The sequence below is a fragment of the Haliotis rubra genome, unplaced genomic scaffold (genome assembly GCF_003918875.1).
Source record: "Haliotis rubra isolate DU_JTF1 unplaced genomic scaffold, ASM391887v1 Scf587, whole genome shotgun sequence".
NCBI lineage: Eukaryota > Metazoa > Mollusca > Gastropoda > Lepetellida > Haliotidae > Haliotis > Haliotis rubra.
Genome location: NW_025767287.1, coordinates 500,985 through 525,906, shown reverse-complemented (window position 1 = coordinate 525,906; position 24,922 = coordinate 500,985). Strand labels below are relative to the sequence as shown.

General features: G+C 38.9%; 1 protein-coding gene across 1 annotated transcript in view; it reads right to left on the bottom strand.

The window, feature by feature from the left end:
• Positions 1-24,922, bottom strand: part of LOC124254921 (acyl-protein thioesterase 1-like) — a 57,004-nt gene that overhangs the window by 25,381 nt on the left and 6,701 nt on the right. The window contains exon 2 of the mRNA XM_046688765.1: positions 930-961. Coding sequence (XP_046544721.1) covers positions 930-961 — 32 coding nt within the window. The remainder of the gene's footprint in view (positions 1-929; positions 962-24,922) is intronic.

The following is a 24,922-nucleotide window of genomic DNA, read 5'->3' as shown; positions in this document are numbered from 1 at the left end:
GACACTATGATACTAATGACACTATGATGACACTATGATACTTAATGACACTATGATGACACTATGATGACACAATGATACTTAATGACAGTATGATGACAGTATGATGACACAATGATACTTAATGACACTATGATGACACTATGATGACACAATGATACTTAATGACACTATGATACTTAATGACACTATGATGACACTATGATGACACAATGATACTTAATGACAGTATGATGACACTATGATGACACAATGATACTTAATGACACTATGATGACAGTATAATACTTAATGACACTATGATGACAGTTAGGGGTGTCACGATTCACTCTCACTTCGTTTCGCTACGATTATAGATTAAATTCATTCGATTCGATTAATTTCGATTCGATTCACCAAAGCTGAGAACAAAGTCAAATTTGTTGTAATATCAGTTTAATTTGGCAAACTTTGGAAAATTTGCACAATGCACAATTAGAACACTGTCAAGACAAGTTGTCAACAAATACTCACTGAACAAGTTATCATGAAATTAAGTTTCAGTCACGAACTCTGGTGTCAAGTGTTCATTGTAACTGTAATGTCACTGTAAGTCATTTGGAATGATCATGTTCTGTTCAAGGAATTTTCACATGAATGACATGCCCTCTGGGCACTTACAATGTCTCACTATGATAACACAACAATGATACAATGGTATCACTACAATGAAACTACGGTTACACAAGAATGGCACTATGATAACAGAAGAATGACATTCACACAGGACAACAATGACATTATAATATGTTTAATGTCACAGCTTAGACTTAGTGTTATGAGCAATTGCAGACAATCGCACTGATGTTTCTAACTATGATAACACTTTCTGTCCATACCTTAACACAAAGAGTAACTATTTCTCTATATAATGAAGAGGAAACACTCACCCTGTATCACCTAGGCCATGTAGAAATATTAGCTGAAAGCAAAAGAAAAACATTACCCCATAAACATCAAGACAAATAGGATCAGTGTTTGAAAAATATTATCAAGTGACAATGTTCATTTTATGTGAAACAGAAAATGTAATTTTGCAGAAATAATGTGAGAAACAAATGGGAAATGATGAATAGAAGAACATGTTTAATGAACAGTATGATACATAAAACATCAATTATCAAAATTAAATGAAAAGAAAGGATTACTTTTGACATTCACCCAATCAAAGGTCAACTGATCATCAGCTACTTCTTTGTAAACAAAGACATATTACTAGTGACCTTTCAAATAAATATTCTACAATAAATAGTTAGAAATGTCATTGTTGGGAGTCCTAAAAAATGTAATTTGCCTTCACAGAGATAAGATTGAACTAAAAAATGAAGCAAAAATGTCATACGATAAGACAATGATTGACAAAGAGGTGCAAGAGAATGGATCCTGCTGTGACATGAAGAATGCTGGGGAACCAGTGATAAGTGCACAACGCTGGTTGCTACCACACAGATGCAGGCATGCCATTAGAGGATAACAGCAGTTATCCCACCTCCATTACCAACCGACAGAGCAGTAAACATATAACACTGCCTCAAACATTCAAGCGCTTCTCATACCACAAAACAGCTCCAAAGATTCTCTTTGAAGCACCATTATCTGTGCTGGGAAGGTCCCCAGATTGTCATGGACATGGTCAGCACAATGATGGCAGTTTTCTATTACACGGAAAAGAAAGTCTTGTTGTTCCAAACTGGTTCAAATTGGTGCCTGAAGGTGTGCTATTAAAAGCATGCCAGAGGGAATGGAGCTGTAATCTTCAACTACACCTCAACAGATTTGGTTAGTCACTAATGGCATCGAAATTGACTTCATCATCGCTAATGGCAATGTGCTTCTTTTCCATTTACACTGTTGTTAACCAGGCAAAAACAATTTGGGAAAACACATCACAATACAGAGTCAAATTCCATTATCAAACCTGATCAGAATATCACAATTTTCTCTTGGGAATGGTATTGGCAACAAATGCTTATTTGACGATGATACTGAAACATTGGAAAGACTTGACTTAAAATTGAAGCTTCAAAAGTGACTGCGATCATGGTCGATTAGCAGACAATACTGGCTGACACCAACAAACCAAGAATGTAGGATTCAAACTTGTGCATCTTTGCATTAGGATGATGTTTATGTAAGAACTTTGTGAAATATTGTGATGTGAGTCTTAATTACAACACTGTATCTGTTTCACACCGGATTTCATTTTAACATCAGAATTTCTCTATCACTTATTTGAAAAAATAACTGACCCCAAAATTCTGATCACTCATTTTCGATGAGTTTCATATTGAGCAGTATGACAGTTAGGGCTTCAACGAGTCCATTTTTTTGGACTCGAGTACTCGAGGGATGAGACTCGACTAGGACCCGAGTACTCGAAATTCATACCTTTCAAGCAAACGATCAATTGCCAAGATAGTTACCTAATCATTTTAAGAATTGAAATCTCAATCGATGTATACTATTTACTCTCATCTGCAGACTTGCAACAACTAATACCATACAGCCACACCGTGTGAGGAGTAAACTATTTAATCTAGGTGTTAATAAAAAAATATCAGATGGGTTAAAGAATTCAGGGTACATAGAACTCAGTATGTCAGTGTCAATGGCTATCAATCTTCTTTCCTCTCAACCTCTACTGGAGATCCGTATGGCTGTGTTCCTTCATCCGTACTCTTTGTTTTGTATACCAATGACTGTTACGTGTCAATATATGACTTGTTTACTGTGAAATTTGCAGATGACGCCACTGTTACTGGCCTAATTTCTGATTCTGAACATTATTATCGTCAAGGCATTGACAAAACCGTAATGACAGTTTTTTATCAAACCTTTATTCAAAGTGTTTTGACCTACAATTTTCTATGTTGTATGGGGATCCGTCTCATCGCAACAAAAACAGACTTTTCAATATTGTTAATACTGCTTGCAACAGTTCTGGAGTGTATTTCGAGTATAGTAAAAAAGGCAGCTAAAATTAGATTTGATAGTTGACATATTTGATATCACCATTTTGAACTACTTCCTTCTGGACGCTGCTGTCGATAACCTTCCTTCAAATCAGAGCTCGACAGTCTTTCATACCATCAAGTATTCGTGAATGCAACAAATATTTTGAATCACAATCATGTGATTAGAACTAGAATTATTCAGCCTCTTTACCTATGTGGTTAATTGAATTATCTCATGTCAGTTTTATTTGTAAATAGCATTCATTTTGAGCATGTAATTATTGTGCATATTTTTGTGAACTGTGGGATAATAAAGTTATATCTTTTTCTTTAATATTAGACGTTAACGGCCGCTCATGTTTAGCACATGGCAGATAGTCCGTCAACGTCAATAATTCGAGTTATCTCCCCTTTTCGAGTCCTCGAGTCCTTGAAAATGGACTTGAGTCCACCTAAACCCGACTCGTCCTCGAGTACTCGAGTACCCGTGGAAGCCCTAATGACAGTTCATCAGTGGCTTCTATGTTCTATTGGCCCACAACTTACATTGTACACTCTCGGAGTTATGTAGATATAACAAGCAGTGGTAGTCAAAGCCACTGTGACAATCTCATTGACATTTCAATCACCTGCATATACAACTTACAACTTGTCACTGTGACTATTGTATCCAAATTTCAACCACCTACATTTTTACAATTTGCACAGCAATTATTCTTGCATTTCTTCTGACACCTTTAATAGCTAAGCAAGTGTGTGTCATTCATATCCATTACAAAGGAACTCCTGTGATAAAACTGCACACCATGCCACATGTTTCAACAACTAAAATTGCTTCTACATTGATCAGGTTTCCAAATATTGACGGTTGTGGGAATCGATTTACAACTCAGTGTCCAGACTGTCGGTGGTTGTCATGCATGTGCATATTTGTCTACTACATAATAGTTTCATGACATAATGCACAAGAGCTGTGTCATTGACAGGCTCTTACATTACCAAAACAATACACTCCGAGTAGACTGCATAAGCTGCAGCTTTTCACTGAGTAGGGTTGCTTTCCATATCATTTCTAGCAGTCACTGATTTTGAATATTGGAACTGCCATAATTACAACCTATTGAGTGACATCTCCGTATCTAAGCTTGTGAATTTCACCAACACGGAAACACTTCACAAAGTTCAGTCTGTCTTGATTCAGACATTACCCAAACTAAAGCTAACAGGTCACAACACAAATGAAACACTGTTAAGAAAGTGCACCTGAATCAAACTCATTCATGTGACTTGGTCATAATCTTATCCCCACCCAAAAATAACTTTATCTTCAACCCAACATAACTCCACTTTTTCATCCCAACATAACTCCACTATAACTTCACCAACATAACTCCACTATAACTTCACCAACATAACTCCACTTTTTCATCCTAACATAACTCCACTATAACTTCACCAACATAACTCCACTATAACTTCACCAACATAACTCCACTTTTTCATCCTAACATAACTCCACTATAACTTCACCAACATAACTCCACTTTTTCATCCCAACACAACTCCACTATAACTTCACCAACATAACTCGACCTTTTCATCCTAACATAACTCCACTATAACTTCACCAACATAACTCCACTTTTTCATCCCAACATAACTCCACTATAACTTCACAAGCATAACTCCACTATAACTTCACCAGCATAACTCCACTATAACTTCACCAACATAACTCTACTATAACTTCACCAACATAACTCCACTATAACTTCACCAACATAACTCCACTATAACTTCACCAGCATAACTCCACTATAACTTCACTAGCATAACTCCACTATAACTTCACCAACATAACTCCACTATAACTTCACCAACATAACTCCACTATAACTTCACCAACATAACTCCACTATAACTTCACCAGCATAACTCCACTATAACTTCACCAGCATAACTCCACTATAACTTCACCAACATAACTCTACTATAACTTCACTATAACTTCACCAACATAACTCCACTATAACTTCACCAGCATAACTCCACTATAACTTCACTAGCATAACTCCACTATAACTTCACCAACATAACTCCACTATAACTTCACCAACATAACTCCACTATAACTTCACCAACATAACTCGACCTTTTCATCCCAACATAACTCCACTATAACTTCACCAACATAACTTCACTATAACTTCACCAACATAACTCCACTATAACTTCACCAACATAACTCCACTATAACTTCACCAACATAACTCCACTATAACTTCACCAACATAACTCCACTATAACTTCACCAACATAACTCCACTTCACCAACATAAGTCCACTATAACTTCACCAACATAACTCCACTATAACTTCACCAACATAACTCCACTTTTTCATCCTAACATAACTCCACTATAACTTCACCAACATAACTCCACTATAACTTCACCAACATAACTCCACTATAACTTCACCAACATAACTCCACTATAACTTCACCAACATAACTCCACTATAACTTCACCAACATAACTCCACTATAACTTCACCAACATAACTCCACTTTTTCATCCTAACATAACTCCACTATAACTTCACCAACATAACTCCACTATAACTTCACCAACATAACTCCACTATAACTTCACCAACATAACTCCACTTTTTCATCCTAACATAACTCCACTATAACTTCACCAACATAACTCCACTATAACTTCACCAACATAACTCCACCATAACTTCACCAACATAACTCCACTATAACTTCACCAACATAAGTCCACTATAACTTCACCAACATAACTCCACTTTTTCATCCTAACATAACTCCACTATAACTTCACCAACATAACTCCACTATAACTTCACCAACATAACTCCACTATAACTTCACCAACATAACTCCACTATAACTTCACCAACATAACTCCACTATAACTTCACCAACATGCAGTAAATTAAAGTTATAAGGAACTCAAAGCAACCCATAATAACCACAATAAATAATGCTGCAACTGTGTTCTGTTATAAACATATCATACCACTGTAACATAACTGTCCTGTGTCACCCCAACATCATAATAGCACACCACCCTAGAATAATTTCAGTGCCTCACACCAACATAACATTTGTACTTATTCATCGTAATATAGTAATATTTCACCCCAATACTGCTTCATCACAAGAAAAAAACAAACTAACAATACTGTATCATCCGCACGAAACAATACTGCTTCATCCCAATGATACAATAGCACTTTAACCTCACAAAACACTGCTTCACCCCCAAAAAACAATACTGCCTCATCCCAACAAAACACTGCTTCATCCAAACAAAACAATACTGCCTCGTCCAAACAAAACTGCTTCACCCCAACATAATACTGCTTCACCCCAACATAATACTGCTTCACCCAAACAAAACAATATTGCTTTACCCCAAACATAATACTATTTCCTTATCCCAACATAACAGTATTGCTTCATCCCAACAAAACATGACACAATTATTGTGTGTTTAACCCTCAGAAAAATTCACAGCAGAACCTTATCCCAGACATGTTTGTATATTCATGGGTGATAATATGTCAACTAATGTGCAACCTTAATTATTGAATCACTGAGCAGCACTGCCCCACTGCTCCTGGTAGTCCGGAGTGACTGGTGCTGGTAGCGGAGAGTAATCCTGTATGTGGACACGGAGGTTGCTCCACAGCTCACAATAGCTCCATGTAAATGTCATCAGGCATACAGGGCTGTTCTCAGAGCTAGCAGTGATCACCTCTCAAACACAGCCACGGAAAAGCATCGAAAGTTTAACAAATATAATTTAAGATTAAAGCATTTACATCTATGATTAATTATAAATCAATTAAATGATGTAAATAATTTTTCTTGTGATTTGAAATAATCATCATTTTCATTCAAGGCAATCTATTTCTCCCACATATAATATGAGACTACATGACATGTCAGTAGATTCCCTAATCAACTTCCACCATCTGGTAGGTGAAGTGATATCTCAGTCCTGTTTCATAGTCTTGCTCTACGTCATTTACGGTTGGCTTTTTCTATCACATTCCTTCACTAAAGTATTCAATCATGAGCAATTTTATCATCACAAGCTGAAAGCACATTACAAACAAGATACTCTGTTTTTACAAAAATAAACTTCAACTTCTGCGAAAACATTTACGCAAATGTGTTAAATTATGTTATGTTTGTAAGAAGGATATCCTGGTCCACCATCAAGCAGACAGAGAAGGGAAAACAGGATCCTGTTATGTGTATGTGGAAACATTTGCAAACCACTGGGCAATACTAGTTTTCTGAACCGACACGAAATGAACTTATTCAACACCTCATAATACATCATTTAATAATAACTTGGAAATTTTCCTATCAAAAAAGCTGAATGTGGGGCTGAAGCTTGTTGACCTCACAAAAGGTATTGGGCATTTCGCACTCTCCTGAAGCTGTCTGCATCATAATGAAAAGATCATTCATAGAGGTTCCTCTTTAAAAGTTATCTGTCCGTCATTTTAGCCACTAGTCCAAATCCTGATTTGAGTAACTATTCTTCTGTTTATTCTAATCGATATACTAAACACAAAAACCTAACAACTAATAATGAAAAAAACAAACCCAAAATGGAACAGACTAAGTTATCATAATATAATCATTGTTCTGGAGTGCTGAGTTCTATCTCTGACTGCATGTTAATACTGATTACAATCTATTGAAAAACAGGATTTCAATTAAAATTGGCAACATTTTATTAATGAATAAAGTTATAAAATGTCATAAATACAACTATAATGCCATGCAAGGCTAGTTCACTAGATCTATATGAACCTGACACATCTGCTAAACAATACAAGACTTCTGTGAATGATATAACTCAATGTAACACAGTGTTCCCCATTAATTCATAACAGTCACAATGAATATAAAAATAAGACAAATATACCAGAATACCAAAACCAGAAAACACTAATTCCAGACACAATGACACCAATATTGATGTAGACCGTATTCACTAGGTTTGTGTAAGTTGATTACAAGCTTTATAACGGCGTCATTGGCCCCATGGTCAATACGGAGTAGACCTGTACATGTCAACATGTGTCTCTATCATTCCACTGTATTAGATTAGTGGATAGAGATCATCTCCTGATCCTTCTCTGCCAGCTCATCAGCCTGGCGTCACAGTGACTTTCAGGCACATAACCAGCAAATATTTGCTGGCTAACCATAAAATGTGCACCAAATTCATGTAAGCATATTTCCAATATTGCACAATTTTCATCCTGTTGATACTACTCAATGGATGCAGACACTGTCAAACAGGACTATTGGGGAAACTTTTCAATGTAGAAAACACCATATGTTTATCCCCATTCTCCAAACTTAACACAAACTGTCGGGTGCAAGCGAAGAAACACCAATACCTGCGTCCAAATAAAGTATGGTGCATGCATGTTCAAGCGTTCTTACATCGTTATACATTCTTGTATATATTTCAGGCATTGACAGTTTGCCCCTGTGAAGGTCAGGGTTAGAATTGATCTTCAGTAACCCATGCTTGTCATAAGAGGCGACTAAGGGGATCGGGTGGTCAGGCTTGCTGACTTTGTTGACACATGCTATCAGTTCCAAATTGCGCAGATCGATGCTAATGCTGTTGATCACTGGATTGTCTGGTCCATACTTGATTATTGCAGACCGCCACCATATAGCTGGAATATTGCTGAGTGCGGTGTAAAGCCTAACTCACTCACAGTTTGCAGTATAGCTATTGTATAAGCTGACGCAAAGTTGGCAACCCTGAGTGTGAAGCAAATATAGCAAGCTTTGCCAAGTTTAGTTCTTCACTGTTGGTCATTAGTATGTCACATGATTCAAGTGACACAAAAAGTACAACAACACTGTCGGACATAGAAGGGAAGAGACCAAAATGTCCTCCCTCCTCACTGCTGTCTCACAAACTTGATAAACACTCCCTGTCAATCCTACTAAATTTTACTTCCAACATCTGTAGCAACACATTCCTTGAATAATCCAGTAACAGAAACTGCATTTTTAATCTATAATTTTACACATATTCTTTTTAAAACATGTTGGCAGTGATTGAGAGAAAGTCCTTCACCAAAATACTTGCTGCCATCAAACTGTTTCAATCAGACATGGTTATTACGATTTTAAACCTCTGATTGACCAATTAGAATTGAGAAATTTACAAACATAGAATGCATGATATACTCAATCAGCTTGATAAACTCTCTACTTCCTGCAAAACAGCCCTGGTTCTTACAACTTAATATCAAGGTTATGTTTAAGGCGACACAACACAACCATTGTCAACAAGCTGTCTACATCCACCACATCAACTGTACATGGATCAGCCACTTGTTCCACCTACGGCCAGTCTTGGAGAACTAAATTCTTAAGTAAGTCCCTTAAAGTACCCATTTTGATTAGATTGCCTATCTCGTGTATTAGCACTTGCTCTGGAGGCAACTTCACTCTCAGATACACAGACGTATTCTTGCCATTAAGTGGCAGGGATGGAATATGGTCTAAGATTCACAGGAATCGTCCAGGAATCACTGTGTATTGATTGCTTCTCTCATCGTACAAGGCCTCTTATAGTAAGGACAGTATCAACTCTAACGATCACTTATCATGAAACCAGCTGGAATAGCTGCCTGAACTGCCAACAAGCCCTAAACAACTGGAACAGTGTCTGACCAAAATACCCTTTTGTCTTTACCGCTGCAGGTGACTGAGGACCACAAAATGTGTCAGTCTGTCTCAACAAGGACTTGCTGAAAGCCATTTTGTTCAGATTAATACTTATGATTCAGTTAAGTTATAGTCATTAGCATAACTGTCATCATATTTTACGTAGTTAATCAGAAACATATATTTATTTGTATATAATCTGTATAACCACTTATGGTAGTAATAATGACCATAAAACATTTTTATTTAAAATTATGACAATACTTTCTAAGATGATACGGATGTCAGAGGATAACAATGACTGGGTCTGTTTCTGTCCATGTCTACATTGTAGAGAACAGCCGTTGATGAAATAAACTCCATGTTGAAAGGCAGAAGTCTTCCTTGCACATGGTAAGTATATTTACAGGAAGGCATAATGCTAATTCTATCATCACATTCGATAACTCCACAGATGTTTCCAGTCTGTCACACCTTCTTTGCATATCATTTGAATAGAACAATGCATGTGGCGAAAAATGATTTCCCAGCTCTTCACACTGGTGTCAGCGTGGAAACCATGACCATCCAGACAAAACCAGAGGTACTGTATGCACATCAAAGTAATCTACACCATCAATTTCACTCTGTACCGACATCCATCGTTTTGATGTTTTATTTGCGTTCCTGTACATCATCTACAAAGGAGTACATTCACATCTACTGCTTCCATTATATCCATGTATATACAGTTCCCACTGACATGGTTCAGAAGGAGCATTCACAAGTGTTGTCTCAAAAGAACGGTATGTATGACATGATTTTAGGGCATTAAACAAATTGGAGATTATGCCCTGATTTCTTGAACTGTTAATCTCTTACTGACTATTTTAGTCAATGACCGACACTCCACCTTGAATAAAATCGACTGCCCTTAGCTACGACTATGCCAATACTTCACCATGCCAAGCAACGAATATCAGCATTAATATTTCTGGCCATCAATATCACCACTGAGTGTCAATATAGAGCGAAAGTCGATCACTGGATATTCCACCATCACAAGGGCCTATTGATACGAACTCAATAGAAACATCCCTTTAGCCAGCAGAATTGACCATTTTTATTATGGCTTTATTTGGATATGTTATTTGATTTCTGCCTGATATTGAGGTCTGTATGGCACCGTTGATATGATTCAACACCGACTTAATAAGATATAAGCATGCACACATTACATATCAAGGTTGCCATTAACGGGATTTTCCATCATGATAAAACAGGTGCTTCAGAAACAGGCATTGTATTTCCCATTCATAGGTGTCACAATCATAACAATCTATGATCACATAGGTAGAACAAACCAGTTATAACCCACTCTAAATGATGTTATCTCAGGTGTATCATATCACGTTATTTAATGACAGTATTCTTAAGTGAAGTATTCCTTAGTCTGCTGATCAAGCAACCACGTTAACATGTACATGAAATATGCAGATCATTTACTTGTCAATATTTGCATTCTAACAATTGTTTAAACAGCAATGTAGTTGTTTTATTCACCAACATTCCACCTACTCGTCAATCCAATGTAAACAACTCACTCTTCCATGACATATCATACAACACTATTACCAACCAGACCTCACACTTAACGTATCAAGTGTAAACTGAAACCAAGCTATAAGCTATTTTCAATGCAAATTAATTAGACTGACTGACTGACTGAGTTGGGTTTTACGCCGCTTTTAGCAATATTCCAGCAACATCACGGCAGGGGACACCAGAAATGGGCTTCACACATTGTACCCATGTGGGGATTCGAACCCGGGTCTTCGGCGTGACGAGCGGACGCTTTAACCACTAGGCTACCCCACCGCCCTACAAATTAATAAGAAATTCAAATTTTGAATTGTTTCACCTGATGCGAGTTAGATATCCAGTAGCAGCTACTCTGACTCTCTGAGGTTGAAAGCTATTTTCACACTGTTGATTTTGCAAAACATTCAAATTCTATTTCAAATTTTGCATGACATAATGACAATGATTCAACCATACCTGCAGCTTAACCCCTTGAATACGGAGGGTTTTCTGATGCTTAATGTTTAGATGACTGTGGACGATATCAAGAAACAGGATATTTCCAGCAGAATTCATAACTGTGATGTGAGTTGAGGATGTGATACATTTTGAATTTTATTCATATCCAAAGTGAAGGTTGAATATTTAGGATATACATGTCCCCCTGGCATCCAGGGGGTTAAAGGAGTTGCTTGTATTCTTCCAGTGATCGGTCACTTATTGACTGATTGTAACAAAACGTCAGGGAACATGAAACAGAATGATAAGCTATCTGTAGACTGGGTGTATGTCCCGATGAATGTAGAAGTCAGCGGGCAGCCAAACTCTCCAGTCAAGAGAATTCAAGACAGCATGGGACGGCAGTTAGTATCACGGACAATTCTCTAAAGTAAGGAAAATCAATGGATGCCCTGTATAAGGCCTGGCCAATTGCCCTGGCAAACCTGCATGCTTACGGTAGAGTACATCTGGGGCTTCTAATAAAATAGATTGTGTCCATCCATCGAAACCCTTGAAGCAAAGTCAAGTTGGAATAAGACGTTGAATAGCTTACTTCTGACCAATGAGATTGATTTGCTCGGTTGAGAATGGGACATGGCATGAAATCATACACAGTAAATCTACGAGGCTCAATTAGCCATTAATAAAGATCAATAATGTTTTCCCTACTGCTACTAATCAGTAAGACAGTCAGCAATGTGTTTCCAAATAGGATCATTTATTGTGAATCAAAGCCAATGGATATAGTCAGACAATGGCATAATGGCGTAATGGACATTTGTTCAGCAGCCTTCGATGCTAACATGTGACCGGTCAGACCATTTCAGGACATTATTACAGAACATAACTTGAAGATGCTAAGTCGTTAGTTGCTTGCCAACATGAAAAAAACATTTCCATGTTATAGGCAAACTATTAACACTGTGCTGAAGAGACTGAGTGTGCCTTCATTGCAGTACAAGCATCAATGTAACTGATGCACTTAGGGTCCCTTTTCTCAGCTCTATCAGCCTTGAGTCATCCACTGTCAGTCTTTGGTGACTTGAGGATTCTTTAATATTAATACATTTTGTTATTGAAGCTCATAATAACCATATATCAGAACTGTTACTTCAGGACCTTCCTTAAAACAGCAATTAACATTTGGAAATTGGTTGGGGTTAGCACTAGTCAAATTGTATGCGTGGACTACGGCCTGCACAGTACAGTAGTCTGTGTAACTCCACTTGTCTGCCACAACCGAGGGAAGCCAGCCTCTTCATCATTACACTTTATTATTTCACAAAATTTCTTGATATCTAAAAAACTTCACTGCCAAAATTGTACAGAGGTTAAAAAACAGCAACCCTGTATAGTACAATGCATAATATTATCCGTGTGTTATGCTCACTTGTGTGATGGAATGAGGGATAAAAACTTGATCAATATAAATGTGAAAGTTGAGATAAAACTAAGTCAAAAATAGCAGTCAGGTGGACACACGTTTTCTCCCATCTACCAGTGATTCAGTTAAAAACAGAAGGAAGTTTGACACAATGGCCAGAATATATTGTATCTGAAACTCATAAGAAACCAGGGCTCCAGATAAGGGCCGAATCGGCGTATGTACGGATATAATATATGCACGATAAGGTAGGAAATAATTTAGAAAACATAGTAGATACGCACTACAGCAATGGTGTACGATTTTACAGATGTATTTATCTGAAAAAGTATTGTTTTATTGTTTATTGACCGGTTTACACAAGAGTAGCAAAGTTGTTGTGCATATATAAAATGAAACACAAGATTACTTATCAGAGAGGTACACAAAATCCACAGTCTAGACTACCAGTTGTTTGACTTCCATTTTTGTGGAAGCTGCGGTGGCTGAGCGGTCAGGCGATTAGGTGCCTGACTCTGAGGGTGTGGGTTCGAATCCCGGGTGGGACTCAACCCAAAAAGTACTAGAATCTGTACTTTATCAAGAAAGTGTAATCCCAAATATAACATATGTTACACAAGATTACTGATACTTCATTAAATTCCATGAAGTACTCTAAATGTACTCTTTAAGTTTTTCCAGTACTCCTGCATATCAAAAGTTTGGAGTACGTACTCCTGATGTTAAAAATTTATCTGGAGCCCTGAGGAACAATATATATATTTATAATCCAAAACTTAGTTCCACTAAAGATATTGCTTGTGTGAGACCAAACGATATCTCCTAGGAAAACAATTTTGACAGTAGATTTTGTACAATGCCCTGAGAATGCTATGATGTCAAGACTAGATGAAGACACAATGCTATGACATCGCTGCACTGCAAGTCTAATAGCAGTACTATGTTCATTTTTCACTGAAAACTATTGAAGTGTGATTTTTGATGATTAAATGGAATCTCAACCTCATGTCTTCTGATATCAAATACATGTATATCAACACTCCGTTGATAAAAGTACCATGAACTTTATCAACTCGTGGTGATATATTTGATATCAAAGGACACTTGGGTAAGATTCTCTTTATATAGCTATCTAAAAACAAAAATGTATAACTTTGGTACAAGTGATTGTTATTACTTCATATGTTTTGACGTATTGCACACCTTGATCAGTGTTACTTCCCTTGGCCTTTCTATTTCTATCGTGAAGCATCATGTTGGAATCTATGCGCCATGCTTAAACAAATAGACTGTCAATGAGTCAAGGTATGACATTTCTGACATTCATCCATCATCAACTAACATGCCTTTCAAGGTTTACAATGAGGTTCTCTGCTAGTGGCTGCCTAAACAACAGTGATGGTGTCAATCTCTCGTGTGATTTGGTAAAAATACATGTTAACAATATTCAATGGAACTTTGAGACAAATAAACAAACTAGATTACAAACGTAAGTCCACATATACAATGAACCTTTATTCATAATCGGTACGTTCCTGATACCTGCACCTTTGATGTCATCACAGGTAGTTGATGTCCAGGAAGTTGGACACAATACTGGGTATTTGCCACTGTTGGTAACTGAAATTTACTTTCCAGAATTTGAAGCCAACGTTTCTGGCTAAACGTATGTTGTATACATCTCATTTCACACAAATATTGTCCAGTATGTGAGACTTCTGGATATTTTAGGTCCAGGTAATTGGGGTTCCACCATACAGGAATCCTTGGGAAACATGATTTCCTGCGCCACATTATCAAATAACATGTGGGAGTATAGAGCTTCACCCTGACATGATTTGTATTTGTCATTAAGGAGAACCTCACTAATATTGTCTGACACTGAGATTTTCCTGTGCCATTCAATGTTGTCATGGTTACAGTTCTTCATCCTGACATGTTGTTTTGTATCTTGATGGCAAGACGTGTTTGATTAATATCCTGTGACAGCTTCATTCGGAATATGTACTATATCATCTAAGGACATTGATGCTCATTATTTCAGCGAAACTGATGTGCCTGGGTATGTGTTCACTGACCAAAGATCCAATGTGGAATGGTCACCCACATCTAATAGCTCTGGGCAGCCAAGGGGCACAACCCCATAAACAAGTTGATGTGTCTTGGACTACTCATGACCCCTCTAATGTTTGCAGGCAGACAAGGACGAGTTGGTAAATCCCTACAGAGGCAAACTCAATTCTGCTTCATTAACTCTTCATTGGCACTGGCAGCACTGATGGACGGGGGAAACATGAGTCACAGCACAACATTAACTGTGTTGGAATCACTGGATAGGGTTGGTTCATCCCTCTATTCATGGGTTGTTCATCCCTCTATTCAGGGAAAGTCATGCTGGAATACGGAATAGACTGGTGTCGAATAAGATAAAGTTTTAACCCATTCAACACCGCAGGCCGAAGGATGAACAACCCCTGAATAGAGGGATGAACAACCCCTGAATAGAGGGATGAACAACCCCTGAATAGAAGGATGAACAAGTCCTGAATAGAGGGATGAACAACTCCTGAATAGAGGGATGAACAACCCCTGAATAGAGGGGTGAACAACCCCTGAATAGTGGGATGAACACCCCCTGAATAGAGGGATGAACAACCCCTGAATAGAGGGATGAACAACCCCTGAATAGTGGGATGAACAACCCCTGAATAGAAGGATGAACAACCCCTGAATAGAAGGATGAACAACCCCTGAATAGAGGGATGAACAACCCCTGAATAGAGGGATGAACAACCCCTGAATAGAAGGATGAACAACCCCTGAATAGAGGGATGAACAACCCCTGAATAGAAGGATGAACAACCCCTGAATAGATGGCTGAACAACCCCTGAATAGTGGGATGAACAACCCCTGAATAGAAGGATGAACCCCTGAATAGAGGGATGATTCCCTGAATAGAGGGATGAACAACCCCTTTTTAGAAGGATGAACAACCCCTGAATAGAGGGCTGAACAACCCCTGAATAGTGGGATGAACAACCCTTGAATAGAAGGATGAACAACCCCTGAGTTCAGCGACAAACACTGATTAAGAGCAACACTCCACTGATCTGGCCAAACTGGGTTGTCTTCAATTTGCAGCCTGACTTGGTGGTGTTAGCACTCCACACCCAGACATACACAGCTTATTTTATATAGATGGAAGTGTGGCTCCTAAGTTCTAGACTATCCAGAATCCACACTGGTTAAGTCTTGTGCATGCGACTTGACATACCATCACCATGTGCAAGCTGTCAACCAGATGTAATTGCTCAAATTGTATTTTGTTTGCTTTTGTCTTCAGGACGAAGTGCACAATAGCCAGTCTAAAAAAACGGTGTAACTAACTATATGCATTGGCATTTGGCATTACACGGTTAACAGACAAGTCATGCAATATCCCTATTCCACTGCAGTATGAGATACTGTGTAGTTTGAACTTGAATAAGCCAAGTGATCCCAAGTGGGGTGATTCTAACAGATACTCTCGATCTTGGAAGTGATGTTCAGACATGCAAGGTCTACACTTACCAAGATTCTGTCAGAAACCTAAATAACGATACTCATATGGTATAGTTTGTGTTCCTATGATTCGAAACATCATCAGTTACGTTACCAGTCTGGCAAGCATCTTTCTCCATGCACTTGTTGTCAAGAGGAAATGAGCATCATTCTCATGAAAAAGAACTTCATCTTTTCCATCACATTTCATGATCACAGCCAGAGGGACAGCATATGAACCATCTTCCCCCAGACAAGCTAGTGGTATCTGGAACAAAACTGTTGCCTCCTGATGTCCCAGTACATAGCATTGTTAGACACTGAGCATGAATGAAAGGAGGCCCTTGTCCTTAAGCCAAGTGTTAAAGGTAAATGTCACATGTGTATTATAGGAAATGCTGAGCTTGATCTAAGCCTCACAGCACTAAACATCCCACTGTCTCTTGTAAGTGCTCCAGGCCACTCATCTGACCCCATGAGTATGCTTTCTCTCAGGAGTGCATGACGCTGCAATAGGAGGGACCCCAATAAACTGAATTACCTTTCGTGTGCTGAGAAACACAGGCCACCCAATCATATCTGGCCAACATCAACGGTAAACAATGCAGCAAACATGGTCAAGAGTCCGGCCAATATGTTCTTAACAACCACTACACCAGTTATGTCTATTCATGAAGCAATTACACACAGATGACATCTCTTCATGCTCCACTATCAAGCGAGGTCCAAACTGGCTGCCAAAAACATTACAAAATCCATCTCCAGTTTATTAAAAGAATTAATTATCTATTGTCATCTGTCTTCCCCATAAAGCATATAAATGTCAGCTGTCTACTTGAACTGCAAGATGTCATATCTGCATATACAATATTAATGACACCATCTTGGATTGAGCTTTCTGTGAAAAGATAGCTGGGTACAAGCCACATCCATAATTCCTCAGGACTATGCCATCTTTGATTATCTGATGTATCATTTCTCGTTATCTTCAGACTATTATCATAAATACTGGGATTTATTTGCCACCTCAGCATCCCTGGGAACCAAATTTGAATGGCATTAGGAATAAAATAGCTGTTCAAACAAATTTCACATGAGCACGAGAAATGATGCTTCTGCAGGGACTTGTCATAAGAGAGAAAGGAACGGCCATATAACTTCCATTAGTTCCAAAACAAATCTAGTGTCGCAAATAGATCCAGAGCATTTATTGTAATAGAATGTTAATGACAACATGTCAGAAAATATCTGAGACCAGTTTTATTGCATTTTTAGCCAAAAAGTCACTTAGTGTTTTGTGTTTTAGACTTCCCTGTGTCCCATCACTGGTCACTACAGGGTAACAACCACAATGCTGTCAGGGAATGGTATGGGAGGGACCACCCTTCCACCCAGTGTTCGCGAATAGTGTCTGACCCTCTGACAAATCCGGCAGATTTGCCAACGGTCTGATAGAAGTCTACAACCCACCGGCCCCAGTGTCCGACTGTATACTTTGACTGAAGTTGTTATATATGACATGTGACACTTGTTTGCTGTTTATTTTATCTTAATTTTTCTTATGTTTGTTAATAATTTCAAAGCCAATTATAAGAAATGTTAAATCTGAAATGTGTGTTTAATTTTATTCTATGGGTCCTTTGAATTTTCAATGGGTCAGACAGACATCTTAAACTTACAGGACCCAATGTCCTGGGACTTTGAAACACTATTCGTGAACACTGTTCCACTGGTCTGGGTTTTGCAGGCCTCACCCAGGAAAATTGGGAACTTCTTGAAATGATGAAATGATGACATCTAAACATTTGAATATATAGCCTGTCCTTTTCTGAAGTTTTACTGCAATGCTCGCTTCAAGTTCTTCTTTGGCTTCCATGATGATTCACCAGCAAGTGCACTGATTACACAAGTGTCCCTGAAGATGTGGAATTTGCATGCAATTGGAGAACCTAAAATGTCACACAAGAAAATAGCATGTATTTGAATATGAAGTCATTACCAAGTGCATGTAACACCCAAAATACCATGCCAACGAATCCGGATATAAATGTGCAATTTGACCATGTAGTTATACTGTCAGCTTATAATCTTAAGATAATATAATGTGTCTGTATGTCTTGATTTATGTTTTAGCCTATTTTATAATTCTATTAAATATTTTAATTCAATATTGTTTACAGTAATTTCAGCGAATTGTGTGCTATTGACGATGCATCAACTCAATTATTTATAGTAACTATGGTCAGTTTACTGCTAGTGACACCTGGAAATGAACTTTAGTTGACACAGAATGGATACATGTATCCTTCCTTTGACTCATGAAAAATACCATTTCCTGGAAATTGACCATAGTTTGTAATTGAACCTTGTCAGGGACAAGTCACATAGTTCCACCCCTCAGTAATATCCAACAATCCTACAGATTATTTCAGATTATTTCAAATATATCATTAACCTTTGCAACTAAGACACTGCAATATTCTAAAATAATGTCTCTAATAAAATAATTTGTAAAGATATATCTTTTTCAATCACAGCATCAAAATAAAAGCTATTTTATTGGGTATGTTTGAACCGAATCAGAGATTTGTAGGAAGTGTGCAATTTCAGGCTTAGTTTATGAGAAAATACATACAGTAATCGTAATCTATGCATTTAAATATCATATGTTTAGTGATGTTATATCTTAAGTTTCAACACTTATTGACCAAGTTTGTTGATAAGTGTTTCTTTGTACATGAATTGACTGAAGGAATACACTGCACATGTGGTTGCCGGATGTATTGTGACTTATGTGGAGGTTTATATAGAAGTCTATCTGTACCAAATCTTAAGAAGAGGGAAATGGTTGATCGAGTGGTATGTACTTCCCTGTGTAATCAACACAAGATAAACATGGTTATACAAATGTAAATATGATTTACTTTTATTGCACCATTTGTGATTAATACACGCCACACAGTCCCCTGATGTTGTCTTCAATGTGTCCTTCCCAGTTCACATTTCAATGCACCACTTTATATATCAATGTCTACACTGCACAATTACTCTGTCCAAAAAGATCCAACAAGTTTCAGTATCTACCAACACACCCCTAGCACCAAGTTTCAGTATCTACCAACACACCCCTAGCACCAAGTTTCAGTATCTACCAACACACCCCTAGCACCAAGTTTCAGTATCTACCAACACATCCCTAGGGAAAAGTTTCAGTATCTACCAACACATCCCTTGGGAAAAGTTTCAGTGTCTACCAACACACCCCTAGCACCAAGTTTCAGTATCTACCAACACACCCCTAGCACCAAGTTTCAGTATCTACCAACACATCCCTTGGGAAAAGTTTCAGTATCTACCAACACATCCCTTGGGAAAAGTTTCAGTATCTACCAACACATCCCTAGGGAAAAGTTTCAGTATCTACCAACACATCCCTAGGGAAATGTTTCAGTATCTACCAACACATCCCTTGGGAAAAGTTTCAGTATCTACCAACACATCCCTAGCACCAAGTTTCAGTATCTACCAACACATCCCTAGGGAAAAGTTTCAGTATCTACCAACACATCCCTAAGGAAATGTTTCAGTATCTACCAACACATCCCTAGGGAAATGTTTCAGTATCTACCAACACATCCCTAGGGGAAAGTTTCAGTATCTACCAACACATCCCTAAGGAAATGTTTCAGTATCTACAAACACATCCCTAGGGAAATGTTTCAGTATCTACCAACACATCCCTAGGGGAAAGTTTCAGTATCTACCAACACATCACAAGGAACAAAGTTCAGTATCTACTAACTCATTACAAGGATCAAAGTTCTACCTACACATTCCCAGCAACTTGGTTCAGCATTCACAAACTATAGTTCCCTCCCCAACAACAATGGTGAGTCCTTCAATCGAAAGTCACACTATAAACATAACACGCATTCTCCCCATGGGTACTCTTATCACTAAGCAAATTTTGTCGGCATATTGAATTAGCGTTAATATGAATCCCAAGGACAACCGTCTCATGAAATTATCAGCTGCATAGTAAACTAGGCCCGAACAGGCTGAGCCAACAAACTATTCTCTAGGTTCATAAGGCTGTAGATTGCCTCTTCAAGATCATAGTCTTAGCTGAGTTAAGATCACAAAGTTGGTGAAGGAAAATACAGATACTATATCTGTGATGAACTTCTCAAATAATATTCAAGCTTAGACAAGAAGAATATCCATTCACCTTTTTCAAAACTATAATAAACTCAACACAAAGTTTGATTTATTACCATCAACTACCAATGTTTTCAAACTTAATATACTGTGAAACCTGTCTAAACCACGGGACCAAAATAAAATGACGGATTAGACAGGGTGCTGGATTAGACAGGGACTGTCATTTTCCAACATGGCTGCCATTTACACTCGTCAGTCTCTCAGTCTAGCGTACCGAGAGGAGTGTATTGGATTAAGGGACCTTAATTGGACTGCTCATACCCATGCCGACTTAGAGCGTTTGATTCACTGTGCTATCACCACTTCCTGATTATCTAGCGTGTCAAGAGGATTAATTAGTGGATTGGATTATGGGTCCTTGTTTGGACTGCTCATACTCATGCCGGTTTAGACAGTGTAAATTACACTATAATTGCCTGTTGGGACCGGAAAGTCATGCCGGAATACGGAATAGACAGGTGCCGCATTAGACAATGGTTTAATGATCATAATATCGTTGTAAAAGGGCGGGACCAACATTTTATGCCGGTTTTGACAGTGTGCCGGATTAGACAGGTGCCGGTGTTGGCAGGTTTCACTGTACATTGACTGAAGGTCTGATCAAGCTGAAAGTGAGAGAGTGAATATGGTTTTACGCCGCTTTTTAGCAATATTCCAGCAATATCACGGCAGGGGACACCAGAAATGGGCTTCACACATTGTACCCATGTGGGTCAAGCTGAAAGAACAGTAAAATTGAAGGACCAGTGACATATCCTTGACCGGGATGCACAGTCAGCTTGTCTAATGTTAAAGGTATCCTGAGGGCAAGTATAATTTCTGGCTTTATAGGACCCATCCTACTACTATGTTCTCCCTGTTCAGATGAGTAAACATTGCCAACAAACAGGTAACCCTGCATGTGGACTACCACTCTGACTGTTACATACATGTTTACACCATGGCAGTTTGGGTTTCTGTAGCTCACTGGAATTGGGAAGAAATATCACTAAGTTTATTGTTGTATTGAATTCAGCGATCAATGTTTAAAGATACCATAGCTGTGATCATACAAGGTTCATCTCAATTGGCATTATAGTTTCAGAGATGTTAAAAATGCAGTAACACTAAAAAAAATATGGAACATTAGGGAACGATTTTGTTGCATCCAGGCTGCACCATTGCAGGTAAAATATTGCTGTTGCAGGTAACTTTTATTGTCAGGCTGCTCCCAATGCAGGTAACTTTTATTGTCAGGCTGCTCCCAATGCAGGTAACTTTTATTGTCAGGCTGCTCCCAATGCAGGTAACTTTTATTGTCAGGCTGCTCCCAATGCAGGTAACTTTTATTGTCAGGCTGCTCCCAATGCAGGTAACTTTTATTGTCAGGCTGCTCCCAATGCAGGTAACTTTTATTGTCAGGCTGCAACCAATGCAGGTAACTTTTATTGTCAGGCTGCTCCCAATGCAGGTAACTTTTATTGTCAGGCTGCTCCCAATGCAGGTAACATTTATTGTCAGGCTGCTCCCAATACAGGTAACTTTTATTGTCAGGCTGCTCCCAATGCAGGTAACTTTTATTGTCAGGCTGCTCCCAATGCAGGTAACTTTTATTGTCAGGCTGCTCCCAATGCAGGTAACATTTATTGTCAGGCTGCTCCCAATGCAGGTAACTCGTATTGTCAGGCTGCTCCCAATGCATGTACGTTTTACTGTCAGGTTGCTCCTAATGCAGGTAACTTTTATTGTCAGGCTGCTCCCAATGCAGGTAACTTTTATTGTCAGGTTACTCCCAATGCAAGTAACTTTTATTGTCAGGCTACTCCCAATGCAGGTAACTTTTATTGTCAGGCTGCTCCCAGTGCAGGTAACTTGTATTGTCAGGCTGCTCCCAATGCATGCAACTTTTATTGTCAGGCTGCTCCCCAATGCAGGTAACTTTTATTGTCAGGCTAATTCCCAATGCAGGTAACTTTATTGTCAGGCTGCTCCCAATGCAGGTAAATTTTACTGTCAGGCTGCTCCCAATGCAAGTAACTTTTATTGTCAAGCAGGTAACTTTTACTGTCAGGCTGCTCCCAATGCAGGTAACTTTTATTGTCAGGCTGCACCCAATGCAGGTAACTTTTATTGTCAGGCTGCTCCCAGTGCAGGTAACTTTTATTGTCAGGCTGCTCCCAATGCAGGTAACATTTATTGTCAGGCTGCTCCCAATGCAGGTAACTCGTATTGTCAGGCTGCTCCCAATGCATGTACGTTTTACTGTCAGGTTGCTCCTAATGCAGGTAACTTTTATTGTCAGGCTGCTCCCAATGCAGGTAACTTTTATTGTCAGGTTACTCCCAATGCAAGTAACTTTTATTGTCAGGCTACTCCCAATGCAGGTAACTTTTATTGTCAGGCTGCTCCCAGTGCAGGTAACTTGTATTGTCAGGCTGCTCCCAATGCATGCAACTTTTATTGTCAGGCTGCTCCCAATGCAGGTAACTTTTATTGTCAGGCTGCTCCCAATGCAGGTAACTTTTATTGTCAGGCTACTCCCAATGCAGGTAACTTTTATTGTCAGGCTGCTCCCAATGCAGGTAAATTTTACTGTCAGGCTGCTCCCAATGCAGGTAACTTGTATTGTCAGGCTGCTCCCAATGCAGGTAACTTTTATTGTCAGGCTACTCCCAATGCAGGTAACTTTTATTGTCAGGCTGCTCCCAATGCAGGTAAATTTTACTGTCAGGCTGCTCCCAGTGCAGGTAACTTGTATTGTCAGGCTGCTCCCAATGCATGCAACTTTTATTGTCAGGCTGCTCCCAATGCATGCAACTTTTATTGTCAGGCTGCTCCCAATGCAGGTAACTTTTATTGTCAGGCTACTCCCAATGCAGGTAACTTTTATTGTCAGGCTGCTCCCAATGCAGGTAAATTTTACTGTCAGGCTGCTCCCAATGCAAGTAACTTTTATTGTCAAGCAGGTAACTTTTACTGTCAGGCTGCTCCCAATGCAGGTAACTTTTATTGTCAGGCTGCACCCAATGCAGGTAACTTTTATTGTCAGGCTGCTCCCAGTGCAGGTAACTTTTATTGTCAGGCTGCTCCCAATGCAGGTAACTTTTATTGTCAGGCTGCTCCCAATGCAGGTAAATTTTATTGTCAGGCTGCAACCAATGCAGGTAACTTTTATTGTCAGGCTGCACCCAATGCAGGTAACATTTATTGTCAGGCTGCACCCAGTGCAGGTAACTTTTATTGTCAGGCTGCACCCAATGCAGGTAACTTTTATTGTCAGGCTGCACCCAGTGCAGGTAACTTTTATTATCAGGCTACTCCCAATGCAGGTAACTTTTATTGTCAGGCTGCTCCCAATGCAGGTAAATTTTACTGTCAGGCTGCTCCCAATGCAAGTAACTTTTATTGTCAAGCAGGTAACTTTTACTGTCAGGCTGCTCCCAATGCAGGTAACTTTTATTGTCAGGCTGCACCCAATGCAGGTAACTTTTATTGTCAGGCTGCTCCCAGTGCAGGTAACTTTTATTGTCAGGCTGCACCCAATGCAGGTAACTTTTATTGTCAGGCTGCACCCAGTGCAGGTAACTTTTATTGTCAGGCTGCTCCCAATGCAGGTAACTTTTATTGTCAGGCTGCTCCCAATGCAGGTAACATTTATTGTCAGGCTGCTCCCAATACAGGTAACTTTTATTGTCAGGCTGCTCCCAATGCAGGTAACTTTTATTGTCAGGCTGCTCCCAATGCAGGTAACTTTTATTGTCAGGCTGCTCCCAATGCAGGTAACATTTATTGTCAGGCTGCTCCCAATGCAGGTAACTCGTATTGTCAGGCTGCTCCCAATGCAGGTAAATTTTATTGTCAGGCTGCAACCAATGCAGGTAACTTTTATTGTCAGGCTGCACCCAATGCAGGTAACATTTATTGTCAGGCTGCACCCAGTGCAGGTAACTTTTATTGTCAGGCTGCACCCAATGCAGGTAACTTTTATT